General features: G+C 47.6%; 1 protein-coding gene and 1 long non-coding RNA gene across 3 annotated transcripts in view; one reads left to right on the forward strand and one right to left on the reverse strand.

The window, feature by feature from the left end:
- Window positions 1-12,056, forward strand: part of ST6GAL1 (ST6 beta-galactoside alpha-2,6-sialyltransferase 1) — a 28,875-nt gene extending 16,819 nt beyond the window's left edge. Inside the window, exons 3-8 of the mRNA XM_015871201.2 lie at window positions 1,545-1,664; window positions 2,579-3,256; window positions 5,865-5,962; window positions 8,780-8,881; window positions 9,683-9,857; window positions 10,570-12,056. Coding sequence (XP_015726687.1) covers window positions 2,632-3,256; window positions 5,865-5,962; window positions 8,780-8,881; window positions 9,683-9,857; window positions 10,570-10,811 — 1,242 coding nt within the window. The 5' untranslated portion in view covers window positions 1,545-1,664; window positions 2,579-2,631 and the 3' untranslated portion in view covers window positions 10,812-12,056. The remainder of the gene's footprint in view (window positions 1-1,544; window positions 1,665-2,578; window positions 3,257-5,864; window positions 5,963-8,779; window positions 8,882-9,682; window positions 9,858-10,569) is intronic.
- Window positions 12,057-13,639: 1,583 nt separating this feature from the next.
- The window catches only part of LOC107317951, a 43,291-nt gene continuing 37,575 nt past the window's right edge, over window positions 13,640-19,355 (reverse strand). For both annotated transcript variants that reach the window (XR_001557088.2, XR_001557086.2), the window contains exon 5: window positions 13,640-13,903. This is a non-coding gene — a long non-coding RNA (uncharacterized LOC107317951). The remainder of the gene's footprint in view (window positions 13,904-19,355) is intronic.

The following is a 19,355-nucleotide window of genomic DNA, read 5'->3' on the forward strand; positions in this document are numbered from 1 at the left end:
TCGGGTCTTGGAGTGTGGCCCCAAAAGATGTAGGTGAATGGGTTTGGGAGGAGAACAAAGCAGGGTTGCATGGCCGGAACGTGCATGCTGGGGCATCCCCATGGGCCGTTCTCTAAACCTTTTACTGATCACCGTAGAAAGCAGATAAGAGCTTGCCAGGCTATTTAGTCTAACACAGTGGGGCTGCTGTGGTAAGCATTTCTAGGGTAAATCTGCTGTGGGTCATGGAAATGCAGATTGCCAGTTATCCTCCTCTACCCGGCTGGGGCAGCTGTTTTGTACTACTCAGCAGGCACCAGCACACTGAGCTGGGCTTCTGTGCCAGGCCAGGCTGCAGCTCCCTGCAGGGATGAAAGACTCCGGGATGCCAGAGCAGGCAGTTAAGCCTGGAGAACAAGCTGCCTTTCCCCTCAGCAAAAAAACATCCTGCCTTTTTGCTTACAAGTCAAAGCAAAATCACTGTTCCCGCTGCAGCGGTGTGCGCAGTTATCAGGGTGGGGATTGCATTCTGTGAAGCGTGGAATGTAAATTTTTAGGCTCCCCTGGGTGCTCCTCACTGTGGGGAACATGAGCTGGCAGTGCTGAGACGTGCTGCTATTGCCTACATCTGGAAGACTGAAGGTTCCTGGAAGTCAGCCCCTCACCTTGTGTCAAGAAGCATAGGGTGAATGAAGTCTGGCTAGGAATCTGCCCAGTGTGCAGGAAGGGAAGCAGGAGGAGTGTGGGAGCTTTGCTCTGAGCTGGTTGGTGCTGCGTGGCTCCATTTGGGGGGTTCTGTTTCTCTGTGTGTACAGATTCTGAAAGCACTGCTGTATGCAGGGGGGGGTAGAAGAGATGCTCTCTAACTGCGGGCTGCTCTGTGAGAAATCACAGTTTCTCACAGTTTCTTAACAGGGTTAAAATTTGAGTAGTCAGCATTAGGGTACATAGAATCTAATGCTACGTACTGTAGCATTTGTAATTTAGCTTACATGGCATTGTCCTGACTCAGTGTTCTGCAGAAGCAAGCTACTTCTTGAAGCATATCACCCTGTGAGATCTCGCCTTCTCTTGCTGCGTTTCCTTGGTTAGAATGAAACTGTGAGGTCAAAAAAAAAAAGCTTTGTCTAGACAGTATTTTGTGAGGGCCTGTGCATAAGGTAACATGTTGTAAAGGGATTTTTTTCATCCTACTTTCTCTTCCTTGCTCCAGGAAGGCCAGGAATTGTCTGCCGTTGTGTTTGAGGAGGAGCATCCCAATTGCTGGAGATCAATTAGCAAGATGTTTTCTTGGGAGGTTTTTCATCTCCTTTCCTCTTAGCAATGCTTGCTGTACACATTAACCATCAGCATTGGGGTTTTTACTTCATTGAGTGCATGGACACATAAGCTTTTACAAAGCTGATGTGTTATTAATGTTTCTGCTGCTGATATTTTGTGCTGGGATAACAGCTTTTACGGGGCACCTGCACTTACCTGAGGAAATACACATTCATCCCCAGACCACAAGGTTTTTCCATGATCGTTTTATTTCTCCTTATTTATCTGTTATTTATTTTTTGCAGGTGTTTCTTGAACTCTCATGCAGCTGTTGTGTTTTGGGATATCCTGCCTTAAATCCTGGACAAAAATCTGCCCACAGCCAAAAATGACTTGAGTGGAAGAGCCACTGCTTTGTCCAACAGGTAAGACGGTGGTAGTTGGTGGCTTCTGATATGTCCCAGCTCAGCACATGTTGCTGTCAGAGAGCTGTATGCAGAGGGAGTTGTTGATAGGGGTGATAATGATCTCCCGAGGTGCACTGGGAGGTGGTTCATATAAAACTGTTTAATTAGGGAATGCGGCTTTGTAGAAAAGACATGAAGACAAAGTCATCTGAAGGCCATCTGCCGTTGGAGCGCTCCCTTTTATAGCACAGCCGGTGGGAGCTGGAGGTGACTGCTCACACAAGGCGCTGCTTAAGGGGATGGGCAGTGCTGTACAACAGGATCTGGCTTTACTACCTGTAAGGATAGCATACCTTGAATAACATTTATCAAAGAGCATTTTTGAACACAGCCATGCTGTGGCTTAATTGGCTCCCAGCAGCTGGTTTCTCACCAGGAGCACACTCAGCCCACTGAGGGTTTGCAGTAGTTCCCTGTGTAGTTGCTAGTTGTCAATTGATGGAACTCCTGGTGCTCATAAATTCATGTTTTTTTTTTTCAGCACGGTTATGTGCCTCGTTATGTGCTTCGTTAGTGCTCAGGCTTGCAATGAAGTGACAGCTCAGTTCTGGAAATGCTGCTAGTGGTATCTGCATATTGGCTCACTGGGATGGGAGGCAAAAGAAAGCAAAATGGAGACCTACACTCCTGCTGGTGCGCTTCTAGCTGTGTTAGACTTGTTCATTTCTACACAGCACATGATGATTAATAGCCACTTCAAGTCTATTTGTTTGGCGTTTGAGGTGGTGGACTTTGAAGCCTTTAAATGAGCTGAGGTGTTAAAATTGTCCGTGTTCTCCCCCTCCCCACCCTTTGCCTCACACTGCAGCCTATGATGTTATATGTATGTGTTCATATGCACAGCCCTTGATTGAGATGTTCCTCTCCCCCAGGACCAGCTTCCTGCCCTGTGCTCACTGTGTTCCATGTGGATGCGACGTACACTATGGTTCACATCAACGTGCTGAAAAAATTGATGTGTGTTCTTGTGGTGATACTGATAGCTCTGACGGTTTGCCTGTGGAAAGAGACAAGAGGAAGCTACTATGTTCCTTTCAAGAACGATGATACACAGGTTCACAGGACTTTGGAGAAATGGAACCTGTTTAAATCACAGGGCCTCTTCCATGCAGCTGCTGCTGATGTGGGTCAGATGCTTAAAGCTTTGCCCAACAACCAAAACAAAGTAAAGGGCATCACCTCTGGAATAGTGGAGAAGTCCAGGAAAGCAGCAGACCATGTGAAGGTATGGGATAAGGACAGCTCATCCAGAAACCTCATACCCAGGCTGCAGAAGGTCAGGAAGAACTACCTGTCCATGAACAAGTACAACGTGACTTACAATGGGAAGATGAATGCTGCTAAACTCAGCCCAGAGAAGCTGCTGTGCCAGCTGCGGGACAGGGTGAACGTGACCATGATACGGGGATCAGACGGCCCATTTAATTCCTCGGAATGGCAGCACTACCTGCCAGAGAAAAGCCTCAACGAAACAGTGGGCCCCCTGGGTCGCTGTGCTGTTGTGTCCTCAGCAGGCTCTCTGAAATCATCTCACTTGGGACCAGAAATAGGTTGGTATTTTTCTACTAGGATAAAGTCAAGCAATACTGTTGTATAACTTGCACTGAACAGAAGAGACCTAGCGTCACGTTCTTGCTCTGCTGGAGCCACAGAGGTGTTGAAAATAAGCTGAAACCTTGCAGTGCTTTGCCCAGGAGGAGATGGGAATCATGATGAGATGCTCTTCTCCTCACTGAGTGTGTACACTGCACACTGTAGGCTTCCTTATGGTGCTGTAGATGACAGTTCCTATGAGTGTTAGGACTCGGGCATGCCTGCTCCCATGAGCAACCACTGATGGCAGCAGCAGTTTCTCAGAAATGAAAAGGATTGTGATAGAAAACAGCTGCAGTCTTAACTCCAGAATCTTGCAAAGATTTGATTATGGTATAAGACAGCTCTTCCTCAGCAGGAAAAACAGTAAGTAAAAAATACTCAGCCATGGGCAAGCCCCAAGGGGGAATGCAAAGGAGCAGAGAGGATGTGACTTCTCCTTTATAGCAAGTCCTTTAAACTTTCATGACTGTGTTGACCTCACCAGAGAGTAGAGCTAATACTGAATACCGGGAAGAGGTTTGGCACCTCAAGTGTTTGTTTCTGAAGAGGGTGTGGGGTGGGTTGAGTAATGCTTATGTGCTCACCGTGAGCTCAACAGTCAGAAACTTTGTTTTATTCGGAAAGACTCCTGCAGAGAGGGAAGTAACAGAAACAGCAAAACAAAACCCCCAACACAACCAAAGCACAAAAGGGAAAAAAACAAACCACTGACCACAGCCATGAGCAATCTGCTCTAGTTGACCCAGCCCTGAGCACTGGCTGGCACTGGGCGGCCTTCACAGGTCTCCTCTGAGTCTCGTTCTTGCTTGTGATCATCCAGCAGTGACACTGCCTCACTGAGCCCACGGGGCAGCTGACAGTGAGTGGCCCCCAAAAGAGGTCTGTGCTGTGCTACAGCCATGGGATGGGACAGACTTCAGAGGGCTCCATTTGTTGTATGGAGTTTGGTGATAGTTTTCAAAGCCTTATCTGCCCATATTGATCTGAAGTCAGTGCAAAGGGTAACAAACGCTGAAGCATCGGTCGTGCTCTGTGAGTCTGGATACTAAAGGATGTTGTATCTTTAAGGAAGCAGCATCTGGGGTCTATTCTGACTTTAGCTCTGGGTTTTGTGCTTGGTGGAAAATTCTCCTATAGCCGCAGTCCCACTTTGTTCACTGCTTATTGTTTGGGCCTCTGTGAAGATTCATACTGCACTCGCTGCAGGAGTAGTATATAAGATGGTTCTCTCCTGTAGAAATGGCTTGCAGGCTTCAGTACTTCAGTGTCTGTAAGTTATCAGCTCGATCAGGTCCCTTTGGCCTGTACTAAGCTGGAAGTAGCCTCCATCCTCTGAAACAAGTAGTCAGATAACCCTTTAATACATTATTCAGGAACAACGGAAGGAAACCTTTCAGCTGCAGTGGCAGGCTGCTGTAGGGAGGTGAGGGTTTGTGTTGCCATGTGCCCAGAGGCTGTCCCTAGTGTGTGCCCCTCAGGGCAGGTCCTGGGTGAGGATGAACAGCATGAGCTGTGTTGAAATGCCTTGAAGGATGTGATGAGAAGGATGACAGTAGCATTAACCAGCAAAGTACTGATACAAATTGCTGTTGGCAGTAGGTTGATGTAATTGTTTTAGCCTCCTGATGAGCGTTTGAGGTCAGGGAGGTCCAGAACTAGGAAGGCAGACCTGACTTTGAGCACCTTTCTGGGCTGGAGCTTTCTCAGAAGTGACCCGATCTCTTGTTTGATGCTCTGCTGTCACCCAGCTGGCTTGTTTCCATCAGTGTCTGTACTGACTCCTGTGATGGGACCGCTCATGAGCTGATGCTGCTGTCACAGCACATTATAATCCAAGCATGCAAAGGCTGCATCTGGGATGTGAGCAGCCAGGCGATGGATGGGCTGTGCCTCTGCTGCTGCAGAGTGGAGAGCGTGCCAGGTGTGCAGAGCAGTGTCTCTGTGCCTGCAGTCTCCTAGCCTGTCCCTTAGGCTGAAGCATCAGTCTGTTCCAGATCACACTGGATGAATTCTGGAAGGGACACCGTGTAATGTGACCTGGGCAAATACCATTAACCCAGCTGCCATCTCAGTTAGCAGGCCTTGTGTCTGAGTCACAAACTTGAACCTTTTAGCTCAAGCAGGCGTCTCTGCTAATGATTCTGCATGGTTTTGGCTGCTGAGGAAATGAGGAAAAGATCCTGTTTAATGGGCAGTGCTGGCCTTGATGAGTTCTGGGTGATAACAAAGTCTGTGAGTTACCAGTGAAAAACCAAATGGAGGAAATGCTGGGCGTGACACAACCACTGGGAGACAGACAGGATGCCACAATGAGTTCATCAAACACCATTTGTAAGTGTACATTTGGGGGTGTAATAACGCTTGGTGTCTGGCTCAAGTTGTGTGTGTAAACTGTAGAATCATAGAATTATCAAGGTTGGAGATGACCTTCAAGGTTATCAAGTCCAACCATGAGCCTATCCCCACCATACCTGCTGGGCTGCTACTTGTGGTTACATGGCAAGTCTCCATAGCTCCAAAGCCAGCTGTTAGCTCACTGCTTTCACTCTGTTCTGCTTTCAGACAGCCATGATGCCGTCTTGCGGTTTAACGGGGCTCCTGTCAAGGGATTTCAAGAAGACGTGGGGCAAAAAACAACAATTCGTCTTGTTAACTCCCAGGTGGGTGTGATGGAAGTTCAAACAACCAGGCATGGCACAGCTGCATGTTTCTCCTCTGCTTGGAAGCTGAATCATAAAATCATCATAGAATGGCCTGGGTTGAAAAGGATCATCTAGTTTCAACCCCCTGCTGTGTGCAGGTTTGCCAGCAATCAGATCAAGCTGCCCAGAGCCACATCCAGCCTGTGTGAATCCAGCTGAATGGTGGGGAATGGCCTTCCTCCTAACAGGGACATGGGCAAACCTTCTTCCCATTGCTAAGATACCTTCTGAGGCTCCTGCAATTAAATTAGCACGTGCTGGAGGCCGTGCTTCTTTTCTGCTCAGAGATGATGCGTATTAATATGGTCATTAAATGGCTGAAAATAAGTGCCCAAGAAATGCACTTAGGAACGTTTGCACCCTGCTGTGCTCTGCTCTGCAGCTTGCTCCTCTCAGTTCCCCTGTGTTCAATCAGCACTCAGATGTGGGATGGTTTGTCCTTGCTCAGCCAGTCTTTTTTTTTTTTTGGCAGCCACATCTGGCAGCTCACATCCTTCCTCTGCCCTGTTTGACCTTGTATTTTATCTTCCTTCTGTGTGCTTTATGATGACAGATAGGCGTTATCACTTGAGAAATCTTGCTCAGAAGAAAATGCCAATTGCCGCTCTTCCTGCGATACAAACTTGTTTGTCAGTGAAAATATGTACGTGACTTGGGTTATTTGCACAGGGAGGAGGGTAACACCATGACTGCATGTTGTGGGATAGCACCAACATTGCCGTGTGGCTGCTCTAGTTTTGGGCTAAATGTTAAGTGTGAGCACTGCTGCTGTTCCCCATGGCAGCTCTTGTTTTGGCTCTTGCCATTGGCTCATCCTCAGTCCAGTCCTCAAATGAAAGAAGTGGGATGCTCTGTATCTAATCTATCAGTCTGTATTCATTGCTGTCCCTTTGGTGTGGGTGACCAGTGGCTCTGAGTTGCTAAATAGCTCTTTATTAAAAGAGCTACGTTTTCTTTAACAAACATAAGCAATGAGATTTGGGAACAGTACCCAGTTGTGAAGTTTGTTCACAAGTTGCAGACTTTAACTTTACAATGGGGTATATTGTTCATGTTTAAGAAGAAATGGGGTGATGATAGTGTCCGGAGAGAAATTTGTGATCCTCAGATCTGAGGATGGGCTTGCAGGTCCACAAGCTTGGTGTTTGTTCTAAATAGAGAAACTCTTTAATGTTCACTTGCTTATTTTCTTAGACCTCGACTGTTCCCTCTGTCCTGCTTTTTTAATGGCATGTGTTCCTGTAGTCTCTACTGCAAAGCATCAATTTGCCCTGGGAAAGCTCTCACATCTTACAAAAGTAGGGGCTGAGGACACTGTGGGGGGAATACTAATGTCTTTATGTAGGACACGATTCCTTTCAGCTGAGCTGACCAGGGAGCAGATTACCAAGGGCTTTCTCCTAGCTCTTGTTTACAGCCCTCCTTGGCTGTGTTGGAAAGCACTCTGCCATCACTGCATTTGCTGATATTGGCATTAATGAGTCTGCAGGGAAAAGAAAGGAGAGAGAACACCCACAGAGTGAAGTAAGGTTGTGATGGCTGAAAGAGCATGTTTGGATTATGGGGAAGAAACTGCATTAGCTGGAGAGCAGCTTATTATGATCTGGTGGGTAACTGTACCAATAGAGTCAGTGCTACGCTAGCAAGATATTTGCTAAGCAATGAGTTAGCTGGATAACAACTCTAACTAGTAAATGAATGGACTAGTCAGCTAATTAGAATCAAAAGACTGAGCAAGACAAGTAAGTTGTGTGTCAGTTTAAATGGTGTTTAAGTACTTAGAATCAGTCCCTCTATTGACAGAACAGGTAGGCACTGAAGGTATCAGGGAGCCAGAGGCCCACTTGGCCTCTTACGGCTGGGCTTTTGTGTCTCTGGGCAGCCCTTTGGAGGCTGGCGTGCTTCTGCTGGCTCACATGGCTGTGCTTGGCCCACCTTTGCTTCCTCAGCTTCTCTTGAATCGTCCTTCCACATGTTTCACATCAGCTTTTATTTTATTTCTTCCCTGGAAAAAAAAAAAAAAGTCCTGGAAGATTTCCAGCCTTTCAATGGAAACAGCAAAATGAAAATGAAACGCCAGCGTTCCTCATCATTTCTGCCCCATGGCATCCCAGCCTTACCTGGCTGAGGGGCAGCCCATACCAGCTGCCTGCATCTATAGGAGCTGCATTGTGCTCCAGCTTTGGGGCACTGTCAGCAGGTGACCCAGATACTGTCACTGCTGCAAGGAAATGAGGCCACGCCGTGCTCATGGGGAAGGGAAAGCCTAATCCTCTGGAGCTGGAAACAGATGCGAGGAAACCCATTTTGCTTTTCGAGTAATAGACATCTGGGCCAGCCGCAATGTCCCTGTGCACTGGTTAGCAGGGACGATCAGTTTGCTGCTGAAGGTGGCCTAGATACTTCAGGGTAAATGGAGTAGCTCTTAATTAGGCCTTTGGAGAGCATGAGGAAGATGGGAGCTGATTTTTATGACAGTGCTTCTCTTAGGCACAGCTTGTAAAGAGCTGCTGATGTGAGTTAAGCCTGAGGGCAGGGAGGGCAAAAGACCAGCGCCTGTCTCAGTGGCCTGTGCTTGCTTTTCAATGCAAACCCTTGTTAGTGCAGGTTGTTGGAGGCTGTGCCAGCGGTGTATGGGTGGCTGCAGGAGTCACGTCTTTACCTGCGTGCTTTGGGAGCAGCACAGGGGTGGCTATAGCTGTGCTCAGTGGGCTTTGCTGCTCCGCTGCTGCTGACTGTGTGTATCAATGTGTTGTGTTTGTTGTGTCATTCCAGCTGGTCACTGTCGAGGTGCAGCACTTCCTGAAGGATGCACTGTATAACACTGGAATCTTGATTGTCTGGGATCCAGCACCGTATCATGCAGAAATACATGAGGTGAGGCTGAGGCAATAGATAAGTAAATAAGATCAGGTGCATGCTTTGAAGTGCAGCTGTTAGCTTCCGTCCTAATATGAACACTCACTCATTTTGAGGCTGTTCTTGTTTACTTCTTCCTCATGCATTATGGTGGTGTTGGGTAACTCTAAAGTTGTAAGTTAATGTCACCTCTCTGTGTCAGATTTTCCCTTGTGGGCATTGCAGTCCCTCTGGCAGTATGGAAGTAGAAATGTTTTGCTCAGCCCTACATCTCCAAGTGGTGTCAGGGTATATGCACAGCCTGTATAAAGTCAGAGAAACCAGGATGGGGTATTTTTGGCATAGAAAAAGGTACCAAAATGGCTTTCAGTGTTTTTGTTGAAAGTAGAATGTTGTGATGCTAATGAGCTCAGCCTGCTCGAGGAGGTGGAGGTGCTGGGGGCACTCCTGCAGCATGGGATGCTTTGTGCTCAGCGTGGAGAGGCACAGGGATCTGCAGCACTGAGACTTCTCAACATCACTGGCTGTTGGGGTTGCAGAGTGAAATGATACGAGAGAGCTGATCTTATATAATAGTCCTTCTTTGCCAGAGGGAAGAGATACAGGTTTTCCCCTTCTGTTCATTAAGGCAAGTCCCCTCAAAGACTTGAAGGGCAGGTTTGGTGATGTTGGGCAGCAAACAGCATGTAGAGATCCAGCAGGAGCTTTTCCCCTTGGCAGCAGCAGGTTAACCCACTGATAGCCTTCCTGTTTGCCGTTGGTTGTAGGATAGAGCATGCTGCAAATAAAACCATCTGCCTTCTTGTTTCTGTTTTCCAGTGGTACCGAAAACCAGACTACAAGTTTTTTGAAGCCTACAAGTTATATCGTGTCAGACATCCGGAGCAGCCCTTCTATATCCTGAATCCAAAGATGCAGTGGCAACTCTGGGATATTCTGCAGGAGAATTCCCTGGAGCATATTCAGCCCAACCCACCGTCTTCAGGAATGCTGGGTGAGATAATGGCCCTCTAAACTTCACATTCAGCTTACAAGAGTTCTTCACAATGTCATTTTCCAAGACAGCCATGTAGTTATTGGGAGTGGATAAGCAGCTGAGAGACTGACTTTGTGCATGGTCTGATAGTGACAGGACAAGGGCTTTAAACTAAAACATGGGACATTTAGATTTGATATTAGGGAGAAATTCTTTACTCAGAGGGTGGTGAGGCCCTGGCACTGCTGCCCAGAGGAGTGTGCCCATCCCATAAGGTGCTCAGGGCTGGGCTGGATGGGGTCCTGGGCAGCCAGAGCTGATGGGGAGCAGCCAGCCCAAGGCAGAACTTGATGGACTTTAAGGGACCTTTCAGCCTAAGCTGTTCTGTGATTTCTGCCAGTTAAATACCTCATGTTCTTTGCCAGCCTTGCTCTTGCCTGTACCAATTCCATCATCACATGAGCAAGACAATTGCATAAGAATACAGTCATGTTATTCCAGCATGGCTGTTACTGTAAACAGCTCGCTCTGGTCGAGTCCATCAGCTGTTTTGCAGCTGCACCAAGCAGCTCCATCCAGCCCGGTGTGTTTTCTCCCACTTTCAACTGAACTTTGGAAGGAGGAAGCCCTTCCCCTTGGAGTGGGGTGCTTCTTGCCTGGCCGCTCACCTCACTGCAGTGGTTTATGTGCTCTATGGGCTGCAATGATGTTTGTCTCTTTCCCTGCGCAGGCATTGTGATCATGATGACGCTCTGCAATGAGGTGGATGTGTATGAATTCCTCCCTTCTAAGCGGCTGACGGACATTTGCCACTACTACCAGAAGTTTCACGACCGTGCCTGCACCATGGGAGCTTACCACCCCCTCTTGTTTGAGAAAAACTTGGTGAAGCATTTAAACCAAGGCACCGATGAGGACATCTATACTCATGGGAAGGTTACTTTGCCCGGCTTCCGAAACATACACTGCTAACAAATCAGTTTTCCTTGTATTTAGACTCTTGCCTTGACTGTCGAAGCACTTTGAAAATCAGGGTTGTCATATTTGTGATGTCTAAGCACTGGTGTGTTTTGACAGCTCTTCCACGTCGCAACACTTAGGACTCCTTGGCATGGCTTCTCCAAACTGGAAGGCAGTGCAATACGTTGTGGTACATCCACGCAGTGTCTGCGTGAGCCTCTGCAATAAATGCCCTCCTCGTGGGGCTGGGCTCATGCAGCTGGTGGGATATCTGTCTTCAGCTCAACTGATGATGCTATATGGGAATCACGGGAGATGCTTTCTAAGCAGAGACTGCACGAGTCTGAATCACGTGCTGATAAAGTTCAGCTTGCTTCAAAGAGGTTCTGACAGCTGAAAGCCTGATCTACTAAGAAAGAAGAAACATTCTTTAATGTTTGTTCCTATCACCGTGGAGCTCTTTGGAGCAGTGATTTAAGGAGTCGCTGTTAGAGCTGGGTACCGATAAGCTCAGCTCCTAGTCCAAAGTATTTGATTTTACCATTAAAATAAGCAAGGCAACTTCCTATCAAAATAGAAGGCTTTTAAATCATCCGGGTGGCGTTTTTGACATATGAGAAGGGAGGCAATTCACAAATCAGAAACTTCTGCAAAATATTTTTAGACGTTTTAGTGGAGTGGGTTTTTTTTTTTTTGTTTTTAATATTTTTAAGCAAGTTTTATTGACCATTTACTTCTCCAGTACAGTGTCGTGTTTGGTACAGAAATGTTTTGGTGGTGGTGTTGAAAGGCGCAGGTGGGAGGACTCACTGGAAGCTGGTACTTCTTTCCAACTCTCTGCTAATCTACCTCTGTAATTGTTGGCAAATTGTTTTCTGTCTTGTCTCCAGTCACAAAAAAAGCCACGTAGCAGCTGGATGGATGAGATGCAGCTCTCTATAAGCTAAGCAGGGCCATCTTGTTGCTGCTTTGTGCTTTCTGAACGTGTGGCCAACAGATGCGTTGCCTCCATCCTTCATCAGCAGTGAGGAAGGAGATGTGCTCTGCTCCCTATGCTGGAACTCAGGCAGATGGGAGCAGGGCACCTTTTCCCTCATGTAGCCTCATGGTGGAAGCAGCAGCTCTGCAATCTCTGCGCATCAATGACAACACCTTCTGAGTCCTTTTCCATACTACTGTATTCCGTGGTTACCTGTAAAGAAAACCTTTTCTTCTCTTGTTTTGAATAAATCCTGTGAAGTCATTGGCCCATTCTTACCTCGGTGAAACCAGTGTATGAATATTGTTCCTGGGATGTAGGGCCTTGCACCAGAGCAGGTGGGAACTGCAACGTGCTCCTTTAAGTGGGCACGGGGCCCTTGTCTGCCTCTTGGTGAGTGTTCTTTGTTGGGTCTGTCACTGATGTATGTCACTGATATGGACATGCTGGGGGATTTTTTGTTTAATTTTAAATTCTGACCCTTCTGCCTCATTAGGCATTTGGTTTCTTCCCTCACACTGAGCTGGTTGGGCAATATCTTGGAGCTTCTCCTGCATGTAGCGCTTTACTGCTAACTTCATTCAGTGTGTGGTCAGCAGAACTGGTTTGGGCTGAGGTCGGACATGAACAGAGAAAAGCTGACTTTGGGGTTCACAAAACCTATTTCTGATGCAGTTTCTTACTCTGACAGCAAGAGGAGATGCAGCCTGTAAGGGCATAATGCTGAATTTACCTCCTGACTTATTTTCTTCACAAAGCTGAGTATGTCAGTTAGCATAAGGGGATGCACGTGGATGAGTACCTTCCTGCTGCAGCTGCTCTTAAATTCAGAAGCCCAGCAGCAGAAAGGAGACCCTGCCATGCTGTCAGTGTTAATGCTGAATATGATTTTCAACGTGATACAGAATTGGATGGGGAGAGGGAATGGGAGGAGCGGAGGGAGTTGAGTGAAAGCACTGTAGTTTCCTGCATGTAACTTCTGGCAGGAACAAAATCTTTTTAAACAGAAACAGATACTTTCCAAAGTGCAGTGAACTTGTTTTGCTGTCTGTGTGCCAGTGCTGAGCGTGCAGCCTGTTTTGATGGCCAGCGTGCTTTGAAAGTAGCCTTTCTGGGAACAAACCCAACCTGAAGTGCCTTTATTTCCATTCATGCTGAAATCTTGCAGTGCTTTTTCTGCCTGGTCCTGGAGTCCTTTACAAAAACAATAGCACAGCACTTCCAGGAGCCCACACGATTATAAACTCTTTTTAAAAAGAAGCTTTTCAGTAGATGCTGATGGATGTCTTTCATGTTAGAAAAAGTTTTAGCCCTGGCATTTGTAATTTGCACTTCCAAAGAATACTGACATCTCATGTGGGTTGGTGAAGACTCTGGAGTGGAAAGCAGCTTGCACTGACTAACTTGGGGGGGGGGGGTGGGGCCTTCAAGGCTGTGTTGGGTTAAGTGCTGGGCACCTCATCTGATGGGTGGCAGGAGGAGCTGGAACTGGATGGCCTATGTCATTCTATGGTTCTATGATAGGGTTAGTGGAGTCGTGGGTACCTGCTCATGAAAGAATACAGGACTCTTCTTCTTTGTGTGGTGAGATGGGTGACTTGCTGGCCCTGCTGGTGGCTGTGCCTGGGCCGTGGCAATGGGGTAAAGGGAGCCAGCAGCAGGGGGTGTTTGATGGGGACGTTCCTCTTTATTTGTGCCCCTTTTTGTACAATAAAGCAGCATCATCTGTGGTAGAAATTGAACACCTACTGCAGCAGGGAAAAATAACAAATGCGTAGCTTTGGTGGTATGTGTGAAGGAGGAAGTGGTTTGCCAAGGCTATTTTCAGCACTGTTTGCCATAAAAGGGACAATACAGGAAATGGCTTTAAATTCAGTTTATTGGTTCTTTGACCGAGCTGCTATATTTTAACCCAAGCATGTGCTGTCCAACAGCGGGCCATCACATCACTGTGACAGCCTGCAGGACTTCCTGGGGCTTGGAGGGTTCCAGATTCAGACCTGAAGCTCAGGCTATAGGATCTGGGAGGTTGAGAGGAATCATAGAATCACCGAGGTTGGAAAAGACCTCAAGGTCATCCAGTCCAAGTGGAATCACTCACCTGACTCAGTTAGAAGAGGGCATCCTGGGAGAAAGAGATAAAGACAATGTGAGCCATAACTGGTAGAAAACAGCATCTTATACTGACACTGAACTGCTCTAATGTTGGGCTGTTATTAGGTCTAATCTTTTTATAGGACTGATGTTTGTTTTCAGGAGCCCAGAGCTGATCAGCATTGCAGGCTGTGGAGCAAAGGCCCTTGGCACTCTGGATGCAGACAGTCCTTCTGTGTGGTTAGCAGAAGAAATAATACAGAAATGCAAAGGTTTTGCTGTGTTATTTTTTTTTTTTCCAGCTGACTGCCTTGAAGCCCTGACAGTTTGTAGCAGTTTGGAACTGTGTTAAGAACAAAGGAGCCTTTTGAGACTGAAAGCTGAGATGGTTTTGTCCTTTATTCTTTTGCTCTGCTTTATTCTTTTACCTTGAGGAATCCGAGCCTATCAAAATACGTGCCTTTCATCCGGTTTCTAAAGTTAACAGTGAACGCACGCCATGCTGGGACCCTGCTGGAACAGGTCAGGAGGAGATCTCTGGAGATGGGCCATGTCCTACTTGTACGCTGCAAATAAGGCACCGATGTAAGTGTGTGCTGCTCAGGATTTGATTTTCATTTTGGCAAATGTCACAGCAGCACCCGTGCTCCTATTAGTCAATGCAAACAGCATTGAGCTTAAACGTATTTGATAGATGGATATGATGAGCAGCCAGGTTAGGCATCCCACCCTACTCTGTCTCATTCCATGTTCTGTCTGGGAGAGACAGCAATGGTTCTCGACACTGAATTCTGGAGCAGTTGGCAATGCCTGACTATCTCCTGGCTTAAAGGTTTTGATTGTGATGAGGTCATGTTTCAGAGATCAGAGCTGAGGCTGCAGGGCCTTTGCTGCAAGGCTGTGTGTTGCAGTGCTGCTGTGAGTGCTGAGTTGGTGACATCGCTCTGACCTTGCACCTAAGGCACCTCTCAGGAGTCACTGCTTGCTCAAAGCACGGGCTGGAGACTCCCATGCCACCTCTTGCTTAACTGCAGGTTAAAACTTTGCTCTTTATTTATCTGCTGATGTACCTCATGCTTGAAGTACAAGGGCCCTGGGTGGGCTGAAGCTGGGACAGGGTCCCCAGGACGCAGCTGGACAGCCCTTGCTGCAGCTCATCCCAGGATGGGGGAAGGTGCTTGCTCTGACAGCATGGTTTTCACTTGCCAAGCACTAAAAATGAAAAACTTTGACAAATATATGGTAGAAGTCAGCAGGAAATTGCATCTTCTGTGAGAAGGGGAGTGCTGTGAGCTGGGTTTCAGGAAATGATATTTAACCAGTGCCACTCCAGGTCCTGGCAGGCAGCCATTGGTGTCCAAAGTCAGTGCAGTTTTGCTGCAGGGTTAATATCGAAAAGCCGTTCTACTGAACTGAATACACAGCAGAAATCCTGCAGTGCTTCAGAACTGGTTTCCATTCACAAACCTGAGGAGCTCTGTGCCTGCTGTGTTAACCTGAGCGAGATGCTCCGTGCTGATGTGTCACCGTGCTCTTCATGTAACCTGGTTTACAGTGTTTGGTGTCACTTAAGGAGTCTGCTCCTGCTCTGATGAGCCTCTGCTGGCCTTTGCTGCCACATGAGGTGTACATACACCTGTATGAGGGGAAGAGACAAGAAGATGGCTGCCCTCTTCCTCACCAGGGGTGTGCAGGAGATGTGCTGGGATATGGGGTCAGGAGCCCAGGCCCTGTCTGTCTGCCATCACATGGGAAAGTACAGCCATTTTAATACTCAGCCATTGCAGGAGGGGAGGGCCATGTTCACATCACTTTTTTTTCCCCCTAATCCTAATTTTCTGGCATGCTTTCTCCCTGGAAGCCAGAGCTATTAGCGTTTATTCTCTCAGGACTCGATGCCTCTCTTCATCTATGAGTCACTTTTCCAATTACAAATCTATCCAGCATTGCTCCTTGCTGTGATGAGCAGTAATGAGAAACACTCTGATCTCAAACCGAAATAGGCCAAAGGGATGTGTCTCTGGGCTATGGCTTCTTTACAGAGCAGCTGGATGTGTATATTTATTGCTGGAAGCTTGGGGAGGCAATGGGGGGCTCTTCTGTCCCAATGGGGGACTCTTCCCTCAAGCAGGTTTTGGGATGGCCTGCTGGTGTCTGAACCATTCACGCCATCAGTGTTATCAGGGCAGATAACACTGGCATTGTCTGCCCTAACAGACAAGTTCCCACAGGCCCAGCTGGGTTTTTGTGCTTCATGTCTTAATTGCTTCATCCTTATCTGGAAATGAATTTGGAGAAGTACAGCTAAAACAAACATCCAGTCTGGTTCTTGGAAACACCAAGGTCTGTTTGCCAGACATGTCTGTGACCTTCCAGGTTAATGAGCAACGTTCTGAGGCTGCGTGGGGCTGCACCTCTCCCCTAGTTGGAAAATGGAAAGTCAGGTAGGTGGAGAATGTGGTGGGGAATGGGTTCAGCTCAGAATGAGCGGGTTCTCTGCATGATGGGCAGGTATAGGGCCATCTCTATAGGCGTTCTTTCACGTTCCAAGCCTCAGGCCAACAGTAAGCTTTAAAATAAACAATAAATCCTATTTTCTGCTTCAGGAAGCGTCAGTCAAGGGAAGCTACATTTGCAGTGTAATGCAGTATAAAACCTTATGGGTTTATTTTATTTTAAAGCTGAGTGTGTGTCCGTATCTGGATTAAACGGTCCCAGCAAATGGGTTTTATCTCAGTACGCCACAGTGGATTCTGGTGAGTAGAATGGAATTGGCTCATAAATGCTTAACCACTGCAGTTCCACTTGTGGATGCTTTGTTTCGTTTTGTTCTTGCAAATGGCAGAGGCTCTGTACTCAGCGATGATACGAGGAGAAACAAGGCTTTCTTTCCTTCCTGCCTTTGAGCCTGTGATGGGTTTTTGTGGGTCTGAAGCCCTGCTCTGAGAGCTCCCAGCAGCTGGAACTGTAATGCACTGCAGCTCAGTGCCCCCTGAAGCACTTGGGCACAGCCTAGAGGAGTGTGATGGCACTGGGGATGGTTTTACCAACTCATCAACAAACATGGGCTTATAGAGCAAGTCACAATACCCTCCTGCAACAGGGGAAGTCCAGATATTTACCATTGCTCCCTGTAAGGTGCACAAGGGACGGTTGGGACCCTCACATGCTGTGTGTCCCTGAGCTGGGCCCCCATGTGTGGCTCTGCCTGTGGCACTGCCCTCAGCTCGTGGACAGGGCCATGTCAGAGCATGGAAAAAGATTGTGAAACCTTCTGCTGAGATATTTGAGCCCTCAGTGTTTTTCTTGCTAATTTTGAACCCGTGAGATGTTTCTCATGGGCTATTTATAGAGCAGCTTGCTCTATAAAGGCCCAGTGGGGCCTCAACCAGGGACACCGGCCAGCACAGCCATCATGATGTGCTTTGGCTCAGATATGCGGGGTCCAGCCCCAAAGCACTCAGATGGGCGTTGAAGGTGATGCTGGTGGGATGGCAGTAGAGATCCAGCCTTCCCACCACCATCCCATTACATTTTGCTGCTGTGTGACAGGTGGCTGCAAGGAGGCAGTCTGACAGAATGGTGTCTGAAGCAAAGCTGTGCCACTGAATTCTCCCATGCTGGTGAAAATGCACAGCTAAAGGTGGTGACCATCGGGGTTGGGTTCTCACTAATTGATTTGCTGTGTGCTCCTTCAGGGGTGTTGCTGGCTGCCCCCCCACCCCGTTCCCTCCTGTGCTTGTGTGCTCCTCAGGTGTTCTCTCCCTGAAGCAGTGGTTGCATGGGATTTGGGGCTGCCTTTCTAACCCCTCCTGCTAAAGGAGAGCACAGGAAAAGCTCTTATTAGCTCTCTCTCTGCAGTTATGGACTAGGAGTGTCTCCTTATCTCTTTAACCTTCATGTAGCCCTTGCTTTGGAGGGAAAGATGAATAAAACAAGCAGCTGTGGAGATGGGAACTGCTTCATGGGGTCTGTGCTGTTTCATGCAGTGATCCTTCAAATCTATCAATGCATTAGCAACAGACTGTGATTTCTGAGCTGCCTCCATTGATTTAGCTGGTGTCTCACGTGTTGGAAGTGATGCAGGGCTGTCTTTGCAGGGTGAAGACTGTGGCCACAAATCCAGAAGAAGCCAGTAAGCAGAGGTTTAATCTTGCTGCCAGACTTAAAGTTAGAAGTTTACACTGGCCTTTATTTGCTTTTAATTCTGTTTAGCCACCAGGTGGTGTGAGGCTTCACTCAGGCTGTGTGATGGAGCAGCTGGGTTGTGACATGTGGGTGGGGATGCTCCAGATGCTCCAAGGGAAGAAGAGGTGTTTGCATATACTTGACCTCAGGGCTTTGGGGAAGAGGTGCTGTATTGAATTCATTCGGTTGTTTTAGGAAAGGAAACCCTTAGGACCTTTTGCCCCTGCTTCAGGTAAGGTCAGAAAGGCAGACAAACCCATACCATGCTATACTCCCTTTTTACTTCTTAAGGATTTTCTCCCTTCCTAAAAAATACCTTGCAGTTTTCAATCTGATACTGTCAGGGAATGGCTTTGCAGGTAAGCAAGGCAGGTTTGGGTTTCCTTGCCAGCAGTCAGAAAGGATTACTTTCATCCTGCAAGGCCAGAAGGTTTTTGCTGTCCTCACACTTCTGCAGTTCCTCCTGAAGCATTTCTGCTTTCAGATACGCAACTCCTATGGTCAGCAAAGGAAACCTGAGACCTGCTGGGCAGCAGTAAGAACAGGTTTAAATAGAGGTCACTGTGGACATAGTAAATTCCTGATTGATATTGTTACTACATACTGTGCAGAAACAACAGAGTCATCACATGGCTGTGAAAATACACACGATGTGTTCTCAGCAACAGCTGCAATGATTGCTGGTTGGTGTCCAAAACCAGAGGTAAGGAAAGTTCTTCAGACCAAGGTGAGCACTGCTGGTGTTACAGGTCAGCCTCGGAGGGCTGTGATGAGGCAAAAAGCCACAGCTCTGCTGCTCTGACTCTGGGGAACTTCTGCCTCTCAGCCCCTGCAGTGTGCCAAGAGGAACTAAATGCATTGCAGGGATCAGCCAGGTAGCCAAGTTACTGCTGCTATGGCTGCTGGGGTCTGGGTTTTTTCTACATGTAGGAGGGCAGTTGCTGAGCCCCTCTGAGTTTTATAAATCCATATCCACATGACTCTTAAATACCCTCAGGGATGGGACCTCCACCACCTCCCTGGGCAGCCCAGGACCTGTTTCCTTGTACCCTATCACTTGTCACCTGAGAAATGAGACCACAAGAGGTGAACACTGTTGTGAGCATTTGTGATGTGCAGGAAGGAGGGCTGGTGCTTCAAAAGCTGCTGCATCCATTTAATAAAAGGACTGAAAAATAGCTCTGCTGCACGAAGAGCAGGCACACCCCTGTTCTGAACCCTTTGCAGCTGAAAACAGCCGGGGTTCCTTGGAAGAGCTGAGTTTTGAGGGCAAGACTAAGGCTTTGCTGAAGACT

Source organism: Coturnix japonica, chromosome 9 (genome assembly GCF_001577835.2).
Source record: "Coturnix japonica isolate 7356 chromosome 9, Coturnix japonica 2.1, whole genome shotgun sequence".
NCBI lineage: Eukaryota > Metazoa > Chordata > Aves > Galliformes > Phasianidae > Coturnix > Coturnix japonica.